The sequence below is a fragment of the Prosopis cineraria genome, unplaced genomic scaffold, assembly GCF_029017545.1.
Source record: "Prosopis cineraria cultivar Desert tree isolate PC_DT_omini unplaced genomic scaffold, ASM2901754v1 PC1, whole genome shotgun sequence".
Taxonomy (NCBI): Eukaryota; Viridiplantae; Streptophyta; class Magnoliopsida; order Fabales; family Fabaceae; genus Prosopis; species Prosopis cineraria.
The window spans coordinates 53,869,858-53,891,505 of NW_026555332.1; the positions used below are offsets into that span (position 1 = coordinate 53,869,858).

The window sequence follows — 21,648 nt, forward strand, 5'->3', positions numbered from 1 at the left end:
ATTAAATCTCATCCTTAATAAACTAATTACTTATTTTTAAATTAATCTTATTTTTTATATTTGTATTTAATAAAATATTTTATTCTAAAAAATATAAAGTGCTCTATTCAATAAGGATTTTTTTAAAAAAAGTAATGATTATATCTTGAAAAATTAAAAATATCTTATATTTTTAAATATCTAACTCTTAAAAAATGTTTTATATTTTTTAATAGAAAGAGTGCATAATTTTAATAACTAATAACCTATTTCTTTTTGTTTTACCAGCCAGTTTAGTATCGTATTGCAACCGCTCGGTTTAGGATTTATAACTTATAATTATTTTTTATTATTTATATAAGGAAGAATTTCTTTATAGAACCTCGGTTATGATTTAATTATAAATAAAGCTCAATAAATTCTGATTTCTCATTGCATCCTGACAAATACTCAAATAAAATAAATTTTATTAATTAAATGATTATATCGCCCTATCAAATATGCAGAAACACTAATACTGCATTTGGGAGTTTAGGATTAAATGAAAATGAATGGTCATTAATGAAATTGAACGTAACAAAGAGGAGCAAAGTGGAACAAAACAAAATTTTTCATTGTTTGAGAGTTTCGTAATATGAAAGAATGGTTTTACATCATCGTTAGTTGTAAATTAATATAAAATGAATGGAACGAATTAAAACTTTTTTCTTCTAATATTACCCACATGACTAAATTTAAAAAATAATAATACCCATTAAATAATTACAATATTTATTCAAAAATAATAATAATAATTAACTATCAAACAAGATACTCAAGAATTAAGAATAAAAAGAGAAAGCAAGTAATGAGGCTATTTAAACAAACATTCATGTTACACAGGAAAAAAACACAACAAAATCATAGTATTGAAGGGCACAAGAGAAAGAGAGAGGTGGCAAGAGTGAGAGAGAGGTGGTGAAGTTATGTACTATGCTGGATGTCCAATCAGCCTAGCCCTATTCGAAGCATTCGAGCACATGGAACCAGGCATCAGTAGGGGTCAAACCTTACCTTCTTAAACATGTGCAAGTTTTTTTATTTTTTTAAATTTTTTTATGAATAATGTTTATCTTATAGCATTATTTTTTATTGAAAGTTACCGTGAATTATATTATTTTTATGATTTTTTAAACATTTTTTATCATTTCAATTTTTAAATCTCTTTTAAAATTTAAAATTTATTTTTAACTTATTATTATATAAAAATAATTGGCAGTTGTTGTTCATTTAAATTTTTAAAAAATTACTTTTAATTTTATATTAGTTTTATGAAGAATATATTTTAAATAATAAAAAAATTTCAAGGAAATTTTTTTTATATTTTTCAAAAAATATTTTTAAAAATATTTTTGGATCAATCGGGTCAGCCTAGTGTCCAACTAACTGGGGTAATACCTAACCCAACCCTACTTATGCACAACCTTAATAGGAAGTAAGAGAGATGACTGAAAAATAATAATAAATAATTTTTTTATTAGAATAAAAGATTAAAAATAATTTTATAAATAAAATAATTATATTGTACTATTAAAGGATAAAAAATATCGAGTTATTAAAGGAGGATTGTAGAGATCATTCCTTACCATTCCATCCTCCTTTAAAAATAAACTCACGAATAATAATTTGTTTAGACCTTTTAACTATCCCACTCAGCTCCATTTCTCTCTTAAAAAAAACTCCCTAAGCATAAATATAACCTAAGACATTTGCTCGATGATTCACCATCTTCCTTCTTCTCTCACCGTTCCTCCCTTATAGATCATCGTCCCTAAGACATGTGCTCGATGATTCACGATCGCTTTAGAATCCAAAATCATCTGCGAACTTGCTTCTTGCGACTTTTTCTGACGGAGCTTAGGTTCCACGACAAGCAGGGTTGGCAAAAGAAGTCGTCGTCAACTTGGCTGTAGAAGTTGGGATGCCATCTTCGAAGGTGAAGGATTGCACCAGAGAGTCGCGAGTGTCGGTGTCTTTGAGAGTAGTCAAGAAGCTGTATTGGGACATGAGGTTTAGGAATGCTACCACGTTCAAGGACAAGGATGGTGTTTATAAGACAGAGTGGCGGCAAGGGGTCAGCCGACATGTAGGGTTTCCTAAGGATAGCTTTGAATATGGCTCGAAATCAACGGTAGGGGTTTGTTTCCCTTGTGCTGGTACTGATAGGAGTCGAATTTTATTTCACGATGAACTAATTCAACTTCAAATGATGATATGGTTATCGACCAAGATCAAGTAAGAAGAGAGAAACCACTTGTAGAGTTACTGGGCCACATTTCGAACAGATGATGACAACAAGTAGGTACTTCCAATTGATTACTGCCTCCATTTCTTGCTTCCTTTTGTTCTAATAATTTTTATGTTGTTAATACGTTCAAGCCAGTTCTATGTTAGTGCTACGAAGGTTTCCTAATTGGTTTAACATGCTAATAATTCTTTTGGATTGTGTCAAGATATGTTGATAAATATTTTTTGAAACTTGGTGTACTTGTTGAAAAGGCAAGTGGCCTAGTTACAAAATAGATTTCAGCTGAATTTGGAAGATGGAATTGAGCTTATTTTTGTGGCAAGTAGCGTATATAAAGTTAGGAAATAGTATATGTGCATATTTGCCTCTGTGAAAGACTGACCTGCCTATCTACTTTTTATTCCCCACTTAAAACTCTATACATGAGAAGAGGGCGAATCCTTTAAGATCTATAGATATCTTAACCAATAAACAATGAATTCAAGTTTTACCATTAACATTATATCTAGCTTTAGAACTTGATAATTACAGACTATTAACCATACAACAACAACAAGCCTCATCTTACTAGATGAGGCCGGCTATATGAATTATATGACACCATTATACTTTATAATTTATTAAGCTTTTAGAAATATTGTTAATTAAAAGGTCTCATTTAATAACTTTTAAAAATATTTTCTTCAGTCTTCCTCTACTCTTCTTGACAGGGCTTAAATTCATCTGTTTTACTCTCCTCACAAGTGCCTCCTGTGGTTTTGCTTTGTATATGTCCGAACTATCTTAAATGATTTTCTACATAGATCACAAACTATTAACCATTGTCTATTTCAAAAGCAGTACTCCATGCTCTCTCCAAATTGATGCTTTTTTATACACAACTCCTTGGTCTTCAGTGATTAGTTTATAATTTTAGAAATTTTTATTTTTGGCACGAGTATTTTGCAACTATTACACATAAAAACGTCCATGTTTTTTGACCAAAACGCAGCCGTGGCCAAAGTTTGAACTGAATTAAATAACTTGCTACTTCTTGTTCATTCCAATTTAACAACCTAAATATCTACTTGTTTGCTTGTAAAATGTCAGATTGCATGAACAAGTATAGTGATCATATAATAACAAGAAATCTTCGAAAAATAACAAAAATGTCAGATTCCAATTTAAGGGAATGCTTGACAAAGTATATGGATGGAAATTTTTTAGAATGGTACAATAACAAGTTGGTTTACTTATTTGAAGTGAATTAATGCAGTGAAGATGATTTAACAAACAAGTGATACTTTATTTGCGACAAGTTGTTGGAAATTTTTTAGTACAGTGAAATAATAAGTTTTTTTGTTAAATTAACAAGTAGTGCTAGTGTATTGATAAGTGAATGCTTGATGAATGTGAATTGTCAAAATTTCCTATCAAGTTATATATTATAAATGACAAGTTCATTTTAGAAAATTAAAAAGTAAAATTAAATATGACAGATAGGTTAAGTTAGTGACAAGGATGATAATAACTTGAGTTTTAATCTTTGCAGGGCCGAGAAAGCGGTGGAGAATAAAGAATGACAAAGAATTTACCACACTAAGCTTGGAATGTAAATTGACAACAAAACTTTCGTTGTACAGAAATGTCTTTATGTTTTTGTTTATTATATTAACTTGTCAAGTTTAATTGAGTAATTATCGAGTATTGATATAATTAAATACCAACTATGGGTTCACGTATTACTGACCAATAAGCTTTCGTTGTACAGAAATGTCTTTATGTTTTTTTATCATATTAACTTGTCAAGTTTAATTGAGTAATTACCGAGTATTGATATAGTTAAATACCAACTATGGGTTCACGTATTATTGACCAATATAAGTTAAATATTCACATGTTATGGACTATATAAGTGCTGTTAAGAGATTTAACACATAATGCTATTTTTTTAACGAGTAACATAATAGATATTGCAAGTTAAAGTTAATAATTTAACAAGTTACAGTAGATTTAAAATAAGTTAAATAATTAATGAGAAACATAACAAATTTATTAAGTAATGGAAGGAAATTAACAAATTACATATTTAATTAGAGCTTGGTAAATTTATAAGTAATATAAGGAATTTAATAAGCTATGTTACATATTTAACAAGTTAAATTAAAGAGTGATTCTCATTTTCTTTTTCCTTTTTCATTAAGGGTGTTTTGATCATTTAATCAAAAAAATTTATTTCATTTTGATTCTCTTATCCTATAGTAAAATTTTAGATTTGATTGGACTTCATTTGTAATAATATCACATTCATGGACTTACAATGAAGTTCTGCCTTTATTTACTCGAGTCTAATGAACATGTTCAAAAAATTGAGAAATTATTTATTTCTAAAAAACTAGCGCCAAATGCTTAAATGATCACTCTTTAATTGCCTAGTTCAAGTGTTAAATAGTTAAACATGCTTAAATTTGGCAGTTCAACATGTTTCAATAAGAGATGCAATTCTGAATTGTTTTTAGGTTTAAAATCAAGAAAAACCTACTATTAACCTTGAAACAGACATGTAGAGTGCGTTTTGTCTTCTTAATTTAATCTGGAGCTTTAAATGCGTCATAATTATACTTCTCGTTTAAATCAGTTTTCTTTCTTTCTTTCTTTCTTCTTTTTTGGTTAGGAGGGTGAATCTGGCTGAGTCTTTCTTAAACCCCTTTTTAGCAATGAAAAGCACACTGAGGCATATGTTCTGCGTTAATATGGAACAACAGCTGTCATTTTCCATATTCTTGTTGGTTCTTCATATGCCCTTCAGGGGCGGGGCTAGCCGTGGCGATTAGAAGATGGTTCGAAATCGGCAGAAAATGAACCTAATTTGTGGGAGAACCAAATGATTTAAAAGCGAGGTGGTAATAAACCTACAATGCGAGAGCCACATTAGTGGTGGATGATGATTACTATGACTGACCCAGTGCTTTTATGTGGATAAATTTTGACAGAAATCTCCACCAGGAAATCAGATAGCTGGAGCAAAACACAGAAGAAAATCTGCAGTGTTAAAAGATGAAATGAGAAAGGTTACATCAACAGGCTTCCTAACGATGATCATAAGTTAAAGAGGCGCATCAAGTCACATTAGAAAAACAGATCGAATGAATGGAAGCTTGAAGCAGAGACAAGTCCTGAATGTCCTGCAAATCTTATTAATAGATTTCAGAGTGACTCTGCTTATTCCTTGGCAATATTCAGACCTCAAGCTCCCCTCACAGCACAATTGTAAATGAAGGGACTAAGCTTCGTGTTGCCACATTCAATCCGCCGCCATTGCAACTCCTCAACGGAAGGATCAGGGCAACAAGTGTAGATCGTCAAGCCACGCCCCGAAGTGGCAGTTGCACCGATCACGAGCAGCTCATTCCCCAGAGACCTGAACGCCACGCCCCAACCTCCCTGAGCACTTGCTATCACTGGAACGGTTCCTAGCTTCTTCCACGAGTTGCTTCGCTTGTGATACGTTTTCAGCTCGTTGGAAGAGGCGTCGAGCGCGTAAAGCTGATTATTGGCGACAGCAACGAGTGGTGGGGACCTTGAAACCGACACGGGAATGTCTTTCAACATGTCGGGAATCAAGTTCCAGGCGTTGGTTTCCTCGTCAAAGAACTCCCCACAAGTAAGGACGTTCTGTTGCTCATCTTGTCCCCCAATGACATAGAATTTTTTGTCCATGAAACAACCCGAGCAAGACTTTCTCTTCCGGTTCATCCCAGGGAGAGATTCCCAATACTTGCTCTGTGAGTTGTATCTCTCAGCAGAGTCCAACACTTCCGAATAAGTTGTTGTGTCCTGACCACCTGCGACGAAAGCATAGTTACCAGAGGTGGCTGATGCAAAGAGACACCTGGGATTGATCATGGAGGGACCCTTGAACCATTGGTTTGTTGCAACCTCGTACCTCCAAATAGCAGCTCCATCGAATTCCCTGCCCGAAACAAACAAATGGGAGCCAGCACAGAATGACTCCTTGTCTCCGTATGTGAAATTGTAGTCTGATGGGATAAAAGGGAGCATCCTGCAGGATTCGAAATACTCATCGAAGACCCACCAACTGGTCTCTCCACTTGCTAACATGAACACGGTGGGCTCTTTGAACCCTATTTCTCTCCTGATTTTGATGATTTCACCACTCTTCACAAGGGCTTGAAGCCTTTTGTTAAGAAAGCAAAGTTTCCAATGCTCAGATCTTGGAAGTCTGGCCAAGATCAGGGTCTCTAGCTCGTCGCTCAGAGACGGCATGTTATAATCTGCATCCTGAGGTAAGTCACCTGAGGAACCACTTCCTCTGTCATCCGTAACTCTCGTCTTGCTCGCCTGAAAGCCACCCCCAGTGCTCCAGACAGGCAATGTTTTCTTATCGGTCATGGTCATTGTTGTGGTCATATTGATGTCATTTCCAAGCCGCTCCTCTTTCCTTTGTTGAATGAGGCCGCTCCTCTTTCTCGAAACTTGGCTTCTTTTTCCTCCGGATAGTCAACAATCTGTATTTGGGCAAAAACATTCAGGAAAGTGTCAGCACAGCAGCAATGACTAGCGTGAAATTAGAGGATTAGAGAACGCTCAAAACAGAAGCAAATAGATACTCGTCTAGCAGACTCCTGGCCCCTCTTTGTGGGTTGGATCAGTACCAGTACAAATTAATGAATGAATCGCAGGAAAATCTTTAATCTTCGACTAAAGAGACAATTTACATACCGCGGCTAATTTAACTAATGCACGTGCACGAATGTAAAGCCCAAACAATCTCTGAACCGGTGGCTAAAAAAACCAGAAACTTGCGAAAATATGCTTACCAGGACGAGGACCGAGCAGGGAAAGCATGGGTGGGAGGAAGCAGAATGGAGAAAGAAGACAAGGTGGAAGAGAAGAACATGAGGGAAGGCGGCGAAAGGGTGATAAAACAAGAGAAGGAAAACGCCAAGCGCAGAAACAGAGAAAAACGAAACAGTAAGAAAAGAGGAAGGTTACAAAATGAACAATCAATAACTTAGGCGAGGCTCCACCTATGTGGTGCTACGGATAGAGGCATGTGAAGGAAGAGGAGAGAATGAGAACGGAGGGAAGAAGCCATGAATGGTAGAGATAAGAGATGTAACATAACACGAGGGACGCCCACCAACACCATGATGGAGTGAAAACTGGAAAATAGGGCTTGATCAGGGAAACGCCCTGTGCCCTTTAAAATACACCAAATGAAGTTGTTAATTCTTAATTCTATGTCCAGGGCATCCCCACTACTTTTCCATTTTTAAACCCTGAAAGTGGCTTTCCAGTTTTCACGAGCCCCCTTGAAATTTTCAATATTTTTTCCTCAATTGTTATTTGAGAAAAAAAAATTGTGGCTAGTGTTTGGTTCGAAGTCTAGAATAACTCGTAGAGCTTTTTCTATTCCTTTTTTTTTTTTCATTGACCAAAGGTTACTGTTTATATCGATGTTGATAACTCTTTAGGAAAGTATTTCTAGGCATTTTAATTATTTTCGGTATTATTACATTTGAAAAGTTTTTAAAAAAATTGTGTGAAAGATAATTAAAAAGCGTAGATTTGCTCTAATCCAACAGTAGAAGTTATTGGAGCAAAAAATGTGAGAGTGGAAGTTGAACAGGAGAAGATTCAGTCATGATTGATGATATAGAATGAGGATAACAGTAAACGCGTAGAATTAGTATTCTCTTTTGTTTATAGGTAATTTTTACTTTTATACTAAAAAGAGAACATTAGCTTCTATTGTTATTTTTTTTTTGTGGTTTTGCTAAAGCGATATCCCTCATTCTACATAAAAAGAAGACAAATAATCTTTCATTTGAATAATTTGTACAGCCCGAACAAAGTACACAGTAAGAGACTGTGCTAAACATCGGTGGAGCTACCAAAGTGCAGAGTTAATTTATGAAACTATATTTTAAAATGATTGTATCTTAATTGATTTATTCATTTTCTTTTTGTTTACACCTATATTTTTTATTACTAATATTCTCTACTTATAACTTACTATAAGTTATTTTTAATTACTTCACCAAAATTAAAAAAAAGTAGTTAAATTATTGATATTAATTAAAAAAATAAACATTTCAATTTACTCTTACAAAATAAATTTTTTCTACAATCCAGCAATTCATGAAAAGTAGAGTTGAGAAAGCAAGTTAACTTAGCCTTAAAGGATCAACCCATTTGAATTGAGTATTCTTTGAGAGGATCATGTTTAAAGCCTGACCCTAAGTAAGATAGGATTAAGGCTGACTCTGCGTGCTTCAGGCTCTTTTTTTTTTTTTTTTAAATTAAAAATAATTCATTCATTCCATTGCAACATACAATCTTACTCTAATGTCAAATCACACTGACAGCATCTTAATTCTTAATATTAACAATGTTTTGATGATGCAAAAATACCATTATTTTAAATAATAAAATATTAATTTTTATAAATTTATAATTCAAGTCATACAATACAAGATTATATAAATATAAAAAATACTCTGTCATTAAAAAATATAATTTAAAAATATTAACACACATATGTGATATGAAACAAATTATTGTCTAGAATTAAACAAACCAGACTTTATCCAAAAAATACTAAACAGCCCAAAGTATTATGTAAATTTTAATTCTAAAAAAAAATACTATAACAACTAAATATTTGAAATGTTACCAAAAACATCAATAATACTATGATAATAAATTATATTTTAAAATATAAATAAATAAATAAGCCTAAATAGGTTGCCTTTGGCCCTATTGAGCTAGCTTATTTAGGCCTTCAGCCCATTAGAATTGGTCTTTATAAGCTAGCTGTTCTATTTTAAAGCTTTAATGCTCAAGCCCAACCCTATAAGCTTGGCTCATTTCCTAACCTTAAATTGAAGAGGCATGTTTTTCTCTTAGGGGTGGGCTCCTATTGATATGTCAAGATTGCCCGATTAAGCCACGCATAAGCAACTTGGGCCATTGGTAGAGTGAGGCTGTGACTGAGTTTGTGTCGATTGCTAACAACATTTATATGAGTGTATTTAATGTAGGGAGAAGGACAGTTGGGCCTCAAATGAATGAATTAATGATAGTTAGGTTCTTAATAAAAAATTTAACAAAATAAATTACAAATATGAATTCAAACAGTTTAGAAATTTATGTTACAATCTAAAATTTATTGTTAATACTTAAATATTTATTTGCAGTTGAAACTCTTGAATTTGTAATAATTTTAATTGATATTTTAAACTTATTTTTTTTAAATATCAATAACACTTGTTTCACCAATTTGAAAGGTATTATTGTTGGTAGTAGGTAGGAAAACGAAGGTTGTTTGAGTTGTGCCAAATGATACTATCCTTAAAAACTATTTCGACATATTAGTACGACAAACTTGCATTTCTTCAAGATTCAATAAGCACGTCCTGCAAACGCAAAGCAACAGGACAACAAACACTAGCAATGTAATGTAGACAAATTAGAACACAGCAGAAGTTGGAGGAGAAAAGAAGAGCCTTGAAAACTCAAGAGGCAAGTAAATGGTTCTGCCTGCATGCATGCCCATGTATAGGCCGATATCTTGGACGAACATTGAAGTTGCAATCACCGGATTAATTCAACATTAAACCTTGGTTACAAGAATATTATTTTCATTAAGCACTGAGCCATTAAGGGGGACAAAATACTAATGAAAAGCTATTAGCAAAATTCGTTTGAGAAATGGTTTAAAACCCAAATATGGCTAAGATTTGAATTCGAACTCCAAATAGCTAAAATTCAAGGTTCTTTGGCAAGCTCATATAAATAAATAATTATTTGCTTTTTGTAAAAATAATTCAGTAAAAAGAACCTAGTGCCTCTTGAATACAAGTGTAAGAGGCGAATCGATTATTTTTAACTGTAATTATTTTGAATTGGTCTATTTTGAACTCGCGAACTCACTTCTCCTCTAAACTTATTTTATTGGCCAATTTTATATTCCTTAATATTTATACACTATGAATTCTTTGCATTCAGTCAATGTGAGACTTCTTTTGACACATATACAATTACTATAATAATTATAACCTTTTGAACTTAACTTACTAGACTGCATGTAAAATTCAAGTCGCATATTCAAACTTTCGTGACAAAAAGAAATTGTTCGGTAAAATAATTAAAATGTATATGCCACCCAAGTGCCGGTTAGTGTCAATTTCGAGCCTCAGCCACAATAGCTCGATGAAAAAGCCAAGGTCCAGTTTATGAAGATTCCCTTCTCCGCAGTACAAGCAACGGTGGACGTTTAATATTTAATAATAATAATAATTAGTCACCGGCAGTGATGCTTGTATTTGCAAAAGGCAAAAGATTCTCACGATCTCCAAACATATTCGGAGAATAAAAGTCCCAAACCGTCGCTGCCGCCGGATTTTGGACGTCCGAATCACATACCACCTCGTACGGTCGTACTCTAAAGAAGGCCATACAATACATAACCAAGTACGCTGCTGCTTTCCTGCCAAAAAAGTACGCTACTGCTTGTTATGAAGCTCTCGTTGATTATTTGAGGATATATTAACCTATATATTTTTAGAATAATTCAATGTTTTTTTACAGCCAGCATATTCGGACAAGCGTAGAAGTACAGCCAGAATATTCGGACACATCCATTAAAATATTCTTTACTAATTTTATGATTATTGTTTAGTGATGTTTAATTTTTGTTTTATGAGATAAGTACAGTAGAGGAGAGTAAACTTTTATTCTCAAGTTTGTTTTGAATTTATTTTTCGTGATATTTTGCATTCCACTAAATGAAATTAATAAATATTTAATTTGGAGCGGCTAACAAATGAAGAACTTGTACCTAATTGATCTTTGGAGGGTTTTAAGGGAAAATAATTGAGCACACGAGCGTGCTGTAAGAGCCTGTGTCCATGGTAATTATTAATTCAGTCATCGCTATTTTTTTTTCCCTAAATTAAAAAAAAAATTTGGCAACTTCTACACAGAAGTTCGTCATGCCTGAGCAAAAACTGATCTTCACTCTACAAGTTATTGTTCTTATTCTCTGTCACTATCAATCTAGCCAGTGATCGAAAACGACACTGATTTTTTACTCCAGTATCGATAATTATTTTGAATTATATCGAATTTAATTTGTAAGAGGTCTAATGTATGTATGACGTAGAGGAGGCGGGTGAAAATGATTGGGATTTTTTAGACGAACTATGATGATTTTAGAATTTGGCGTTCAAATTAATTAACGACACTTCGAGGAGGAAAAAAGTTGGCGATGATGGCCATGTATAGGAGGGTTGAGAATGAAAGCTACGTGACTAATTAGCCAGACGCAGAATCGGACACATCGACTAATTAATATCGATATCAAAACGATCACTACTGTATCTTTACACGTTTTGTTGATTGATTCGTGATTATTGATGCGAGAGGGAATCTCAAACGTCATTCATTGTTTCTACTTTTTAATGCCTCATTTTGTAAAATATTGCAGCGCTTCTGGCGAAGGTATATGACTTACGTGGAATCCACAGACTCAAAAGCTGGCCAGCCCTGACTATAAGCCAAAATCCGTGCGATACATTTTGTGCCGTATATTACAATATAGTTAGGATGCCTGAAAAAACATGCATTTTTTTTAATTTGGTGAAACTTAATTATTTACAATATCTTATTTATTGATACATTTCACGTAACATATTGTTCTTATCATGATTGTCACTGATGTTTTTCTATGATTTCAATTTTAACAATTTTGAGTGAGTAATATTATATAAAAATAATGAATAATTGTTGAGTTTATTTTAAAAATTATTACTTTTCCTACTTAGTTTATTTTTATATAAAATGTTAAAATTATGACAAGTTTATTAGTGACAGATAAAAAAATTCATTATTTTCAAATATTTTTCTTAAAAAAAATATTTCTCAAGTTGGGTAATATCCGACCTGAACAAAAGGTACCGAGCTAGCCTGAGCTTCACTTCAGGCCAAGTAATAGGCTAAGATAACGCCAAACCCAGCCCATGTACTATTATAGTAAAATTAAAACGGGTCATGATTGAAAAAGACGTGTTATATATATATATATATATATATATATAATGACTTTACGATTTCCAACAGCACAGTACCATTATAAGTGTTTTAGATGACAACTCATTTTCTTAAAAATATCTACGTGTGCATTCACATGCGCTTATACGTGTTTTTATTTTGCAATCAAGATTGTATTCATATGAAATGGTGAATTATTTGGTGTCGAGTATTTAACTTTAATTTCAAGCAATGATACAGAAGATGACACGCCTTAATTAACCGAAGGAAGTGCAGAGGAGGGTTAGGTATCCCTTTGTATATATATTCTCCTAAAACGTTTTATTTAGTGTGCAAAGAGTCAAGTTTCTAGTGACTCCACTGCTATTTGTTTAATTATTTGCGTGTACGCTTTTGCTTTGTATCTGTGCTGGAAGGGTGTTTATTTTTATCAGACTAGAGCATTTGATCAGTGCTAAAGCTAGCTTTATTGTTAGTTTTAAAAAGTGAACGACGACGGAACGTTTCGGATCTGATCAGACCACCAATTCATGTTATGATTGGTTAGACAATCGTTTGAGGACAGAACCACTTCAAACTAAATAGTTTTGGAAATAGATAGATAACCTAGCTACAAATGCATCCACCTACCCCTATATAAATAAAAAGGGAAGGTGATATATTTTCCTGCATAATTAAAAGAGAGAATCTCATTCAAGACTCCCATGAGTAACTTATCAGCACGAATGTATTAAAAAACTTTGAAATCTTACTATAGGGCATGGATTCTCAATTTTATTTTTGAATTAGTAAAATTCTCTTCATTCTTTTTCTTTTTCTTTGAAGAAAGAAAACTCACACTAACGGGTGGCAATGCTCCAGCACTAACGACTAGACCATCTTATATAAGATTTAAATTTAGCAACTATACTTTATATAAGTATTGAATGTTTGTATCATATGAATAATTAAAATTTAGATAAATGATTCAAATAAACTTTATCATTTATTAATTTCAAGTGGAGTATAAATTTATAACTATTGATCTGAATTTTAACGATTTAAATAATACAGGCACTCAATATTTATATTAAGTACAGTTATCAAACTTAAATTTTGAATTCTTCACGGGCTGATGAATGTGACTCTCCCTATCTAAATAGTGAAGGATTCTTTTTCAATATATAATTACATAACATAATTAAATTTAAATATTGTTGAGTTCAATTATAAATAATTATTAAAAATATTTTTTGTATTCGTTGATAAAAATATTTGTTTGATAGTTTGGTTATTTAGTCTCGGAAGGGACATCTAACGCCTCTCGCAGGACGCTTCAAAGTTAAAGAAAACAAAGATTATATAGCAGGGTGACCAAAAATTAAAGCAGGGTGCTCAGGATACATGCTTTTAGGCTTTTTAGCATAGTTTAAGAATAAAGAAGTCTGGATCCTTTCTTGATGCAGTGAACCTCACATGGTTTTATGTAAACATTAATCTTCCACCTCCGCTCCAGACACATGCTGCCTCTCGGGAACATAAAACACGCACCAAATTAAATCACATAATTTTATCGGTATATCTTTCTAGCTAGTTCCATCTACAAGATTCAACCACACATTCATGGCTGATTTCTAAAAATATCTCTATCTCACACTCTTGGCATAAACAATAGCTTTAATTTTTTAAAATTCATTAATAATAAGAACTTATAAAAAGATAAAAAGTAAAAGACATGTACCTTTAAACCTGATCTCTATCTCCCTCTCTCTCCCTCACACGCATATCCACGTGGGATTTACGCCATGAACAGTCAGTCACCTCAACCTAGAGGAAAAGGTGGAAAAAATCTCAAGCCTGGAGTGTTTGAACATTATAATATACAAGATTCATGGTTTAGTCAAGAGCAGTTCAACGTTTGTATCGCAGTAATATGGTTACGTGCCTCTCTTGGTTGGGTGGAAATTAAAGGGGGAACTCATGATGACTGATTCCTCGTAATTTTAATCTGCGTGTAGTAGCTACAAGCAATCTGGATATATTGATTAAAATAGGAATAATCGTACACGATTATAATTTCGGCTGAAATTATTATTTCTATTTAGTGCTAACGGACGTATGCACCCAAGATTTCTGAATCTGTATATGATCTTCCAAATTCATCAAGATCTGTCTCTTCGACTTGGTTGCAAGACATTAAAGCACCATATCGATAAACTTGTGGGCCAAAAAAGAGGTTTTAAAGGGAAACTAATGGGGAATACATGCTTTCGGGCTATAATCTGTCAATTGGTTAGTGCTATTAGGTACGTTAGAACGATGATTGTGGGGCTTTACACTTCTATAGAGGAAATGGCAGCCAGCCTTACTTTCCAGTTAAGTACGTTGTTTCTAGGCTGAATTCTTGAATTTGATCTCACTCTTTAAAATCAAACTTTTCCGTGTTCGCGACAAGAAGATTAATTATTTGTCTTCTTGAAAAAGTAGCATGAGAGTTGTTGGAGGCATCTCCATGTACGTGGCCATCTTTCTTCTTTTCAATATTCTATCATATGATAATATTCTATCATATGATCAATCCTTGAGTAGCAAAACAGACAATTTATAAGCTATAAACCAATAAACAATAACTTAGTTCATGCTGTTATTTGTAAATGCAAGTCTAGTTATGTATATAACTTAATTTTGCCGATGATGTGGCTCGTCATTAGTGAATCTTGCATGAATCAAAGGACCTTATATTATACAAGCATGATTATCAAGAACCAACTCGTGACTGCCGAGTATATAAATCATAGCTGATAGATACATGTACGTGTGGACAAAGTCATGAGACAAAGGAGATGCAGAATATTTGAGATGACGTCGATCCTCCTCTTATCATATACATAGAGCATTTAGATCACTTTCTCGGCCTGCAAGCTAGGCCAAGGGCACGTCTTCTAGGTTATTTTCTGAACTTGTTCTTTTTCACCTTTGACCAAGGTGGTTTAAACAATATAGCTTTCACATCTTCCAATGCCAATTTTCAAACACAATTCTCTGCAATATCCATCTGCCGATCATATTAATCAATAAGTATATATATATATATATATATTTAATGGACACATGTGGAGATCCTACAAGAAGTTGCTAGAACACCACTCCATTAAAGGGAATGATATCTAAGATTATCTTTGCTAAAAACGGCGACTCTAACTGGCTCTTGAAGGCGCTCTAAGAACCTCCCATTGAACATGGTCTATACATGGTTTATATGGCCTCCCCCAATATATGATGTTTGAAATTTGAATTGAGACAACTATTTGGCTAAGTTGGAACCGGTGATAATTAATTAAGATTGTTTAGAACTAAATCTCACTCCTCCAAAAGTAGGCCAGAAAAAAAAAAAAACAGAACAATCGTACGGGCTATTCAAACTGTTTAGAAAAACATTAATTAAGTAATTTACTTATATAATAAAATATATTGATATTATATCCCGTCAACTAAACATGAAGCGAATGATTATAGAAGTTACTTAGCTACAAACTTGAACAAAATTTGAAAAACGAGTTCAAATTAATTATCTCGCTTACAAACTATGCGACGCAAATAACAAATATGAAAATGACGATAAAACCATGATAAATACTGTATTATATTAACGAAGTTGACGACAAGCACATAATTAATAAGCCTTACAATTTTGTATTAGGGATCAATGATGCTCGCAGTGAAACATCTGCCAAACAACGTCGATTGTTTGTTTTTGTAACTGATTAGTTGGATCATTCTGCATCCCAGATTAGAACAATAAAAACTTATCCAAGTTAAACGCAATGCAGGCTTTGGTCAAAAAAAAAAAACGCAATGCAGGCCCAATTATTTCCAAAGTAACTTCAACAGGCTTGTGACGCCCATTTTGATCCACGTGTCTCTTTCTCCAATCAAACTGAAATCATCGGGAGCTCCGTAATCTTTTCCAACGATACAGGCCCGTCCATGGCTGCCACGCTCCACATTTCGATCTCTGCTCTTCATCGAGTCTCTTTCCGTTTCAGATCCAGAAATGTGGCCACACATGATTTGACCACTTCCCTTCGTCTCCTTCTTTATCGACAGAGTTATCCTCTGCGATCTGCCACCTCTCGCTTATGAGAACATCCTCTTTTTCCAGTCTACAGGCAATGTGCAGGTGGAGGAGGACGACAGCGAGCCCGACGAGAAAGGAAGGTTTCGAAGATAGCTCACGATGGTTGGTGTCATTCAGGAATTAAGACGAGAGGAAGCGTTTGTCACGCGAGGCTGCTAAGCGTAATCTCACAAGGTTCGCCTTTTTGCTTACCTCATCGGTCCCGCACTTTTGTTTGCTTAATCAGATTTGGGCCACGTCTGGCACCGAGTTTAAGTTCACGAGGGATTTTCTATAAATTTTATATTATATAATAGAGAGCATAGGTATTAGACGGATGGTAATGTGAAGCTGGAACTTGGCGTAGAAGTTTGGTTTGTTTTTGAGAGGATGTGATGCGCAATTTACTTAGAAAGTCTGTCAATAGTTCGTGGTGTTGAGTCAATATTATAGCCATGTCGTAGAAAGAATCGAAAGAAAAAGGAGCATCAGTTAGTACTAGAGTCTTTGCTGTCGAAAAACAACCATGAACAATATGGCCGATACCATTTCCTGTCACTAGCTCATCATTTACGAAGCAGCAATTTCTATGTTTGCAATGCCATGGTCTAGCATCCACATCTAAGATTTAGTTTAAAAAAAAAAAACATTGTTCATATTTTGAAGTTATTTCTTTGCAAATTGCAACTATATGCTGGCATTTATTAACAGAGCAAAGGACAAGCTTTGGGAAGCAAATATCTAGGGGTAATTATTCATGTCGTGATGCCAGACACTTATTTGGAGCTCTCCACCTGAAAGGCGTAGGCTTCGAAGTATAATTATCTGATGAATGTGCTCTGAAGCGGGCCCAATCATGGAGAGCAAGCTTCAGGTCATAAACTTTACTCCTAAGATCTTCACAACAATTGGCATGCATGCTATAAACCTCCCTAAACTGATACTTGTCAAGGTGGCAGAATTCACCGAAATAAGTTGTATTCACATACTGAACTCGAAAGCCATACGCTGCAACTACGTCTTCACTCTGCACAATATACGAACAGAGGGACTTGTTGACACGTGAGTTTGGATATAGAACCTTCATGAAATTGAAGTACTTGAAGAATTCGATTGATATCGCAGTTGATTTCAGGAAGAAAAGTCCCCCACCTTGCACGTCACCTCCTCTTCGTTTATAACTTGAGAAATCACATGATATTGTGAGTTCATTTTGGGGATGAAATTGTAAGAGTGGACTTCTGAGCCACATTACATCTGCATCCTGCGAAAACAAAACTCCACGGTTCAAGCAGTTCAAGTTCATTGGTGTAAAATATAGACATAGTAAAAGAGTACAGCAGCGTCTCTTGGGCTCCTTCTAATTCTTTTCATTCTTTCAATCTTTTTTCATTCGTGTCATTGAGTTTCGGACAGCATTTTTTTTTTTTAATTCCTTCAATGTATTCTATATTCCAATAAGATTTAAATATTAAAAAAATGAGTATAATTTTCAGGAAACTTTTAAACTATTATTGTTTGCTCTGCATTCCACTCCGAAACGATCTGTATTTTAAATGGAGAGAAGAAGTTACAAGAAGATTGAAAATCTTACCGTGAAGATTATGTTGTAACCCAGTTCAAGAACTTGGAGCAGGACGTAGTTTCTTTTCCAAATGAACACATTGTGGTTTGGGTTTCTAGATTGTGCAATGAAGCGAAGATTATGAGAAAAGATGGATGGATAGAAGCAATAGGGATGCAAGGATCTGCAGTAGTTAAGTGCTTTTGAGTCCATGGGTATGATTACCAAGTGATTCAAAAACCTCTCCGTCCCTTCCCCGACTTTGAAACTTCGTAGGAAAACGTCAATGATAGATCCAGGGCTTGCCCATGCTTCATCTAGCATTGTGAGTATCACTGTTCTGTCTGGCATGGTCGCTTTCCTCAGAACTTGATCCCATTTTTCTCTTTCTGAGAGGGACTGATAGGAAAACAGCGTCAGGTTCAAGAACAAATTAAAAAAAAAAAAATACCAGAGTGTTGTGCGTTTGTTGCATCCAATACCAATATGATGGAGAATTCATGGGTGTATCGTTATTCCCTTTTCTTGGATCACTGTTCTGTTCCTAGGATTTTATGTCACAGCTTTTTTTGGTTTAATGTTCTTATGTAACACCGAGATTCTTATGTAACACCGAGAGAAACAGAAATAATAAAGGGGCCAGATTATCATGCCAATATGAAAGTAAAAGTTATGATTGTTCTGCTGCTGTCCCATCTCAAAACTCCACTCAATCTCTATTTTCATCGTTGCCCAACGAAGCTTTCATCTTCTTTTTGTTTCTTTCTTTTGGTCAATAAGGTTTCATCTTCAAATAATAATCAACAAAAAGTCCAAGAAAAAAAGGGAGCATACAGAAGCACTGGTACCAGTCGACGGAGATCATGTGGATGTGGGCAAATGCAAAATCAAATATAAGAAAACGCAGAAACATAAGTTGATAGGTAAACTATGATGCTTACAGCTGGTGGCTTAAGCAAAATCCTTCTCCGATTACCACTTCGAACAAAATCAGAAGAGTGAAACAGAAGGATGCAAATCAGGACGATGAAGAAAGCAGCAGCAAGAGAGAGAGACTGCCATTTTCTCAGCCCCAACTCTCTCATCCTTCTACAGGCAAATAAAAATTAGAAGCCTTTTAGGCCAAATCGTCCTTTGATGGCTGGAAATTTAGGGCTTCTTTTGTCTATGTAAAAAAAAAGGGGGTCACCATTGAGAAAGAGGACAGTGGATTGAAAGGAAAGTCATAAAGGCCGAATGAATCGTGGAGATCTTGAAAAAGGAAAGGCATAATTCACTTGGATTCACTTCAAAAAGATAAGAGCATCAATGAGTATAATGCTATCCAATTAAGCACTTGGCACCCGCACGCTCTTGAAAATTTTTCTTTCTAATATTTGTGGTGCCTTTCTTTGAATTGATTGTGTAATTGGATCATAACTGGTCTTTTTAAAGTTCCAATTTCCGTAGATTTATATTATTTCCACTTTTCGTGCAATCTAGATTTTATACTGATTTCAGACATGCTCTGAAAATGAATCTTCTTTGATATTCGATTTAAATTGCACTTTTTTTTAATAAATAGATAAATAACAAACATTACTTTTTGATTCTTTTAATTCAGTGCATTGCGGAATAAGTTTTCATTTTATTTATTTTTGGCCGATTTTACTTATAGAAATTATTAAGTTATGCATTTTTTAGCAACATCAAATAAGAATATCACCTAACACAAGGAGCACTCATTTTGTCCTTATTTGGGTCTAAAACATTTACATTTAAATAAAAGTGCAAAATAGTGAAAAGTGAAGAGTTAGGTTATCCATTTAAAATAGACTTTTTGAACTAAGTAAATGTTGGGTCATGAAGAGAATGTAACCCTTAAAATTTAGAGTGACTAAACTAGGAAGATCGTTATTTGAATATGGGATAGTTATTTGAATGTACACTAAAGTCTGGGAGAACAAGTCTAGTAGTAATGGATATTTTGACATGAAGCATCCGAACTCTTAGTTTTGCAAACACAATGACCTTGGATAAATATTATAAATAAATTTTTAGAGAGGAAAGAAGGCAGCAATGAATATCAAAATAACTCAGACACTTTGTTACTCACTTTATCTCTTATACTTATAATTTAGTTCTTTTTTTCAATTTTTTTGTAATTCTATAATTTTGTAACCTTACACCATTAATCAAGTTACTTTCTTCTTATTTGTATCTGAGCAAATTATGGTAAGAGAGCATAAAAATTCTTGTTTACATTAAGACTCTACATCTCTAGCACTCCTGCAATTTATTGCCATAATTAGTCCTCATGATCTTTTATTTTTTTTGGGGTAAGACATTTAGTCCTTGTGATTTATTAAATCTTTTACCTGCCCATTATTATTTTTTAAATGAAATTGAGTTGACCAAGAAAATGAACATGTGTCAGCAATCAACCCAAAAATAGTTTGAAATTAATCACATGCAGCCAAAGGTCGACAATTGACGATATTTCCCCGGGTCTATTGTGTGTTTAATTTTTAATTTCTAAAAAAATTGTTCATTGAAAACTATATTTGCCAAATTAAAATTTGATAAAATTTAATTGTTTGACGAGATTGAATACCTTTTTAATATAATAATTAAAAAAATCTGTATTTGATGATACATGATTTTTATTATATAAAATTGAAAAAATTACAGTCAAGGACTATTGGAGGAATTTATTTATAAAAAAGTATCAAATAATTCTGAAATTATATTGCAGCACCAAGAGACCAAAACTTAATTAATTTTTAAGGTGAAAAGATAAAATTGTCCCTTAATAAAAAAAACTCCTTAGCCATTGGATCACCTCGTTGGACTAATGATCTGAGCTCCGACAGTGGTAGTCAAACTATTTTTTTTTTAAAGTGGACAAGGTGAAGTTTGAACTCACATCCTCTTAGCCACCAAAAAAATTGTTGATCACTAGGCTAACAAATTCTTTCAATTATATAATGTAAATTTTTATATATATACTTAACTTTATTTTCACTTTCCATATCAACATTTATTAAGAGTTCAATGGTTGCTTGTCATTTTACAAATAGCATTTATAAAAATCAATACGTATTAAATTTTTTAACAAGTACCATACTTGTCAAAAAATTTAATACGTATTGATTTTTATAAATGCTATTTGTAAAATGACAAGCAACCATTGAACTCTTAATAAATGTTGATATGGAAAGTGAAAACAAAGTTAAGTATATATATAAAAATTTACATTATATAATTGAAAGAATTTGTTAGCCTAGTAGCTAATAATTCTATTGGTAATCAAGAGGATGTGGGTTCAAACGCTACCTTGGCCACCTTAAAGAAAAAAATTGTAACATCCTAATTTAAATTTTAATAGTTAATTTGGGTTAATAGAAATTTTAAAAAAATATTTAGAGGTAAGCAAATTAGTAGAAAATGATTATTAAATCTAATTTAGGATATAATTCTAAATAAAAAAATTAAAAAAAATTTAATTATTAATTAATTAAAAAAATAATAAATAAATATTATTAAATTATTATTATTATTTTAAAAAGAAAGAAAGAGAAAAGGTATGGAAAAAAAAAGGAAGAAGAAGTGAACTTTCGGTGCTCTCCCGGCAATGATTATGTTTATATAATAAAAAAAGAAGAAGAAGAAGAAGAGAGAGGAAAG

The 21,648-nt window shown here is 33.3% G+C and overlaps 2 protein-coding genes across 4 annotated transcripts; both read right to left on the bottom strand.

Annotated features, from left to right (window-relative positions):
* Window positions 1-5,264: 5,264 nt before the first annotated feature.
* LOC129286874 (F-box/kelch-repeat protein At3g27150-like) lies at window positions 5,265-7,454 on the bottom strand. Of its 2 annotated transcripts, none has more exons than XM_054922959.1 (2): window positions 7,087-7,454; window positions 5,265-6,774 (listed from the first exon to the last, which is right to left on the bottom strand). In XM_054922959.1, exon 2 carries the CDS (start codon window positions 6,674-6,676, stop codon window positions 5,492-5,494), a length of 1,185 nt encoding a protein of 394 aa, XP_054778934.1. In that variant the 5' UTR covers window positions 6,677-6,774; window positions 7,087-7,454; the 3' UTR covers window positions 5,265-5,491. The 2 variants fall into 2 exon arrangements, with proteins under 2 accessions (XP_054778934.1, XP_054778943.1); XM_054922968.1 differs by having other exon boundaries at window positions 6,989-7,454.
* A 9,487-nt stretch (window positions 7,455-16,941) lies between these two features.
* Window positions 16,942-19,301, bottom strand: LOC129304863 (uncharacterized protein At4g15970-like). 2 transcript variants are annotated; one of them, XM_054944701.1, is made up of 4 exons: window positions 18,924-19,301; window positions 18,013-18,381; window positions 17,571-17,682; window positions 17,307-17,445 (listed from the first exon to the last, which is right to left on the bottom strand). In XM_054944701.1, the coding sequence occupies exons 1-4, from the start codon at window positions 19,065-19,067 to the stop codon at window positions 17,441-17,443; spliced, it is 630 nt and encodes a 209-aa protein (XP_054800676.1). In that variant the 5' UTR covers window positions 19,068-19,301; the 3' UTR covers window positions 17,307-17,440. The 2 variants fall into 2 exon arrangements, with proteins under 2 accessions (XP_054800668.1, XP_054800676.1); XM_054944693.1 differs by having other exon boundaries at window positions 16,942-17,682; window positions 18,924-19,288.
* Window positions 19,302-21,648: the final 2,347 nt, after the last annotated feature.

What these genes read in the sequence shown, in the direction of transcription:
- LOC129304863 (XM_054944693.1), bottom strand. Translation starts at nt 19,067, where the DNA reads ATGAGAGAGTTGGGGCTGAGAAAATGGCAGTCTCTCTCTCTTGCTGCT. An exon ending in TTTTGCTTAAGCCACCAGCT is followed by an intron (nt 18,382 to 18,923) that starts GTAAGCATCATA and finishes TTTTCCTATCAG; the next exon opens with TCCCTCTCAGAAAGAGAAAA. An exon ending in GTTACAACATAATCTTCACG is followed by an intron (nt 17,683 to 18,012) that starts GTAAGATTTTCA and finishes TTGTTTTCGCAG; the next exon opens with GATGCAGATGTAATGTGGCT.
- LOC129286874 (XM_054922959.1), bottom strand. Translation starts at nt 6,676, where the DNA reads ATGACCACAACAATGACCATGACCGATAAGAAAACATTGCCTGTCTGG.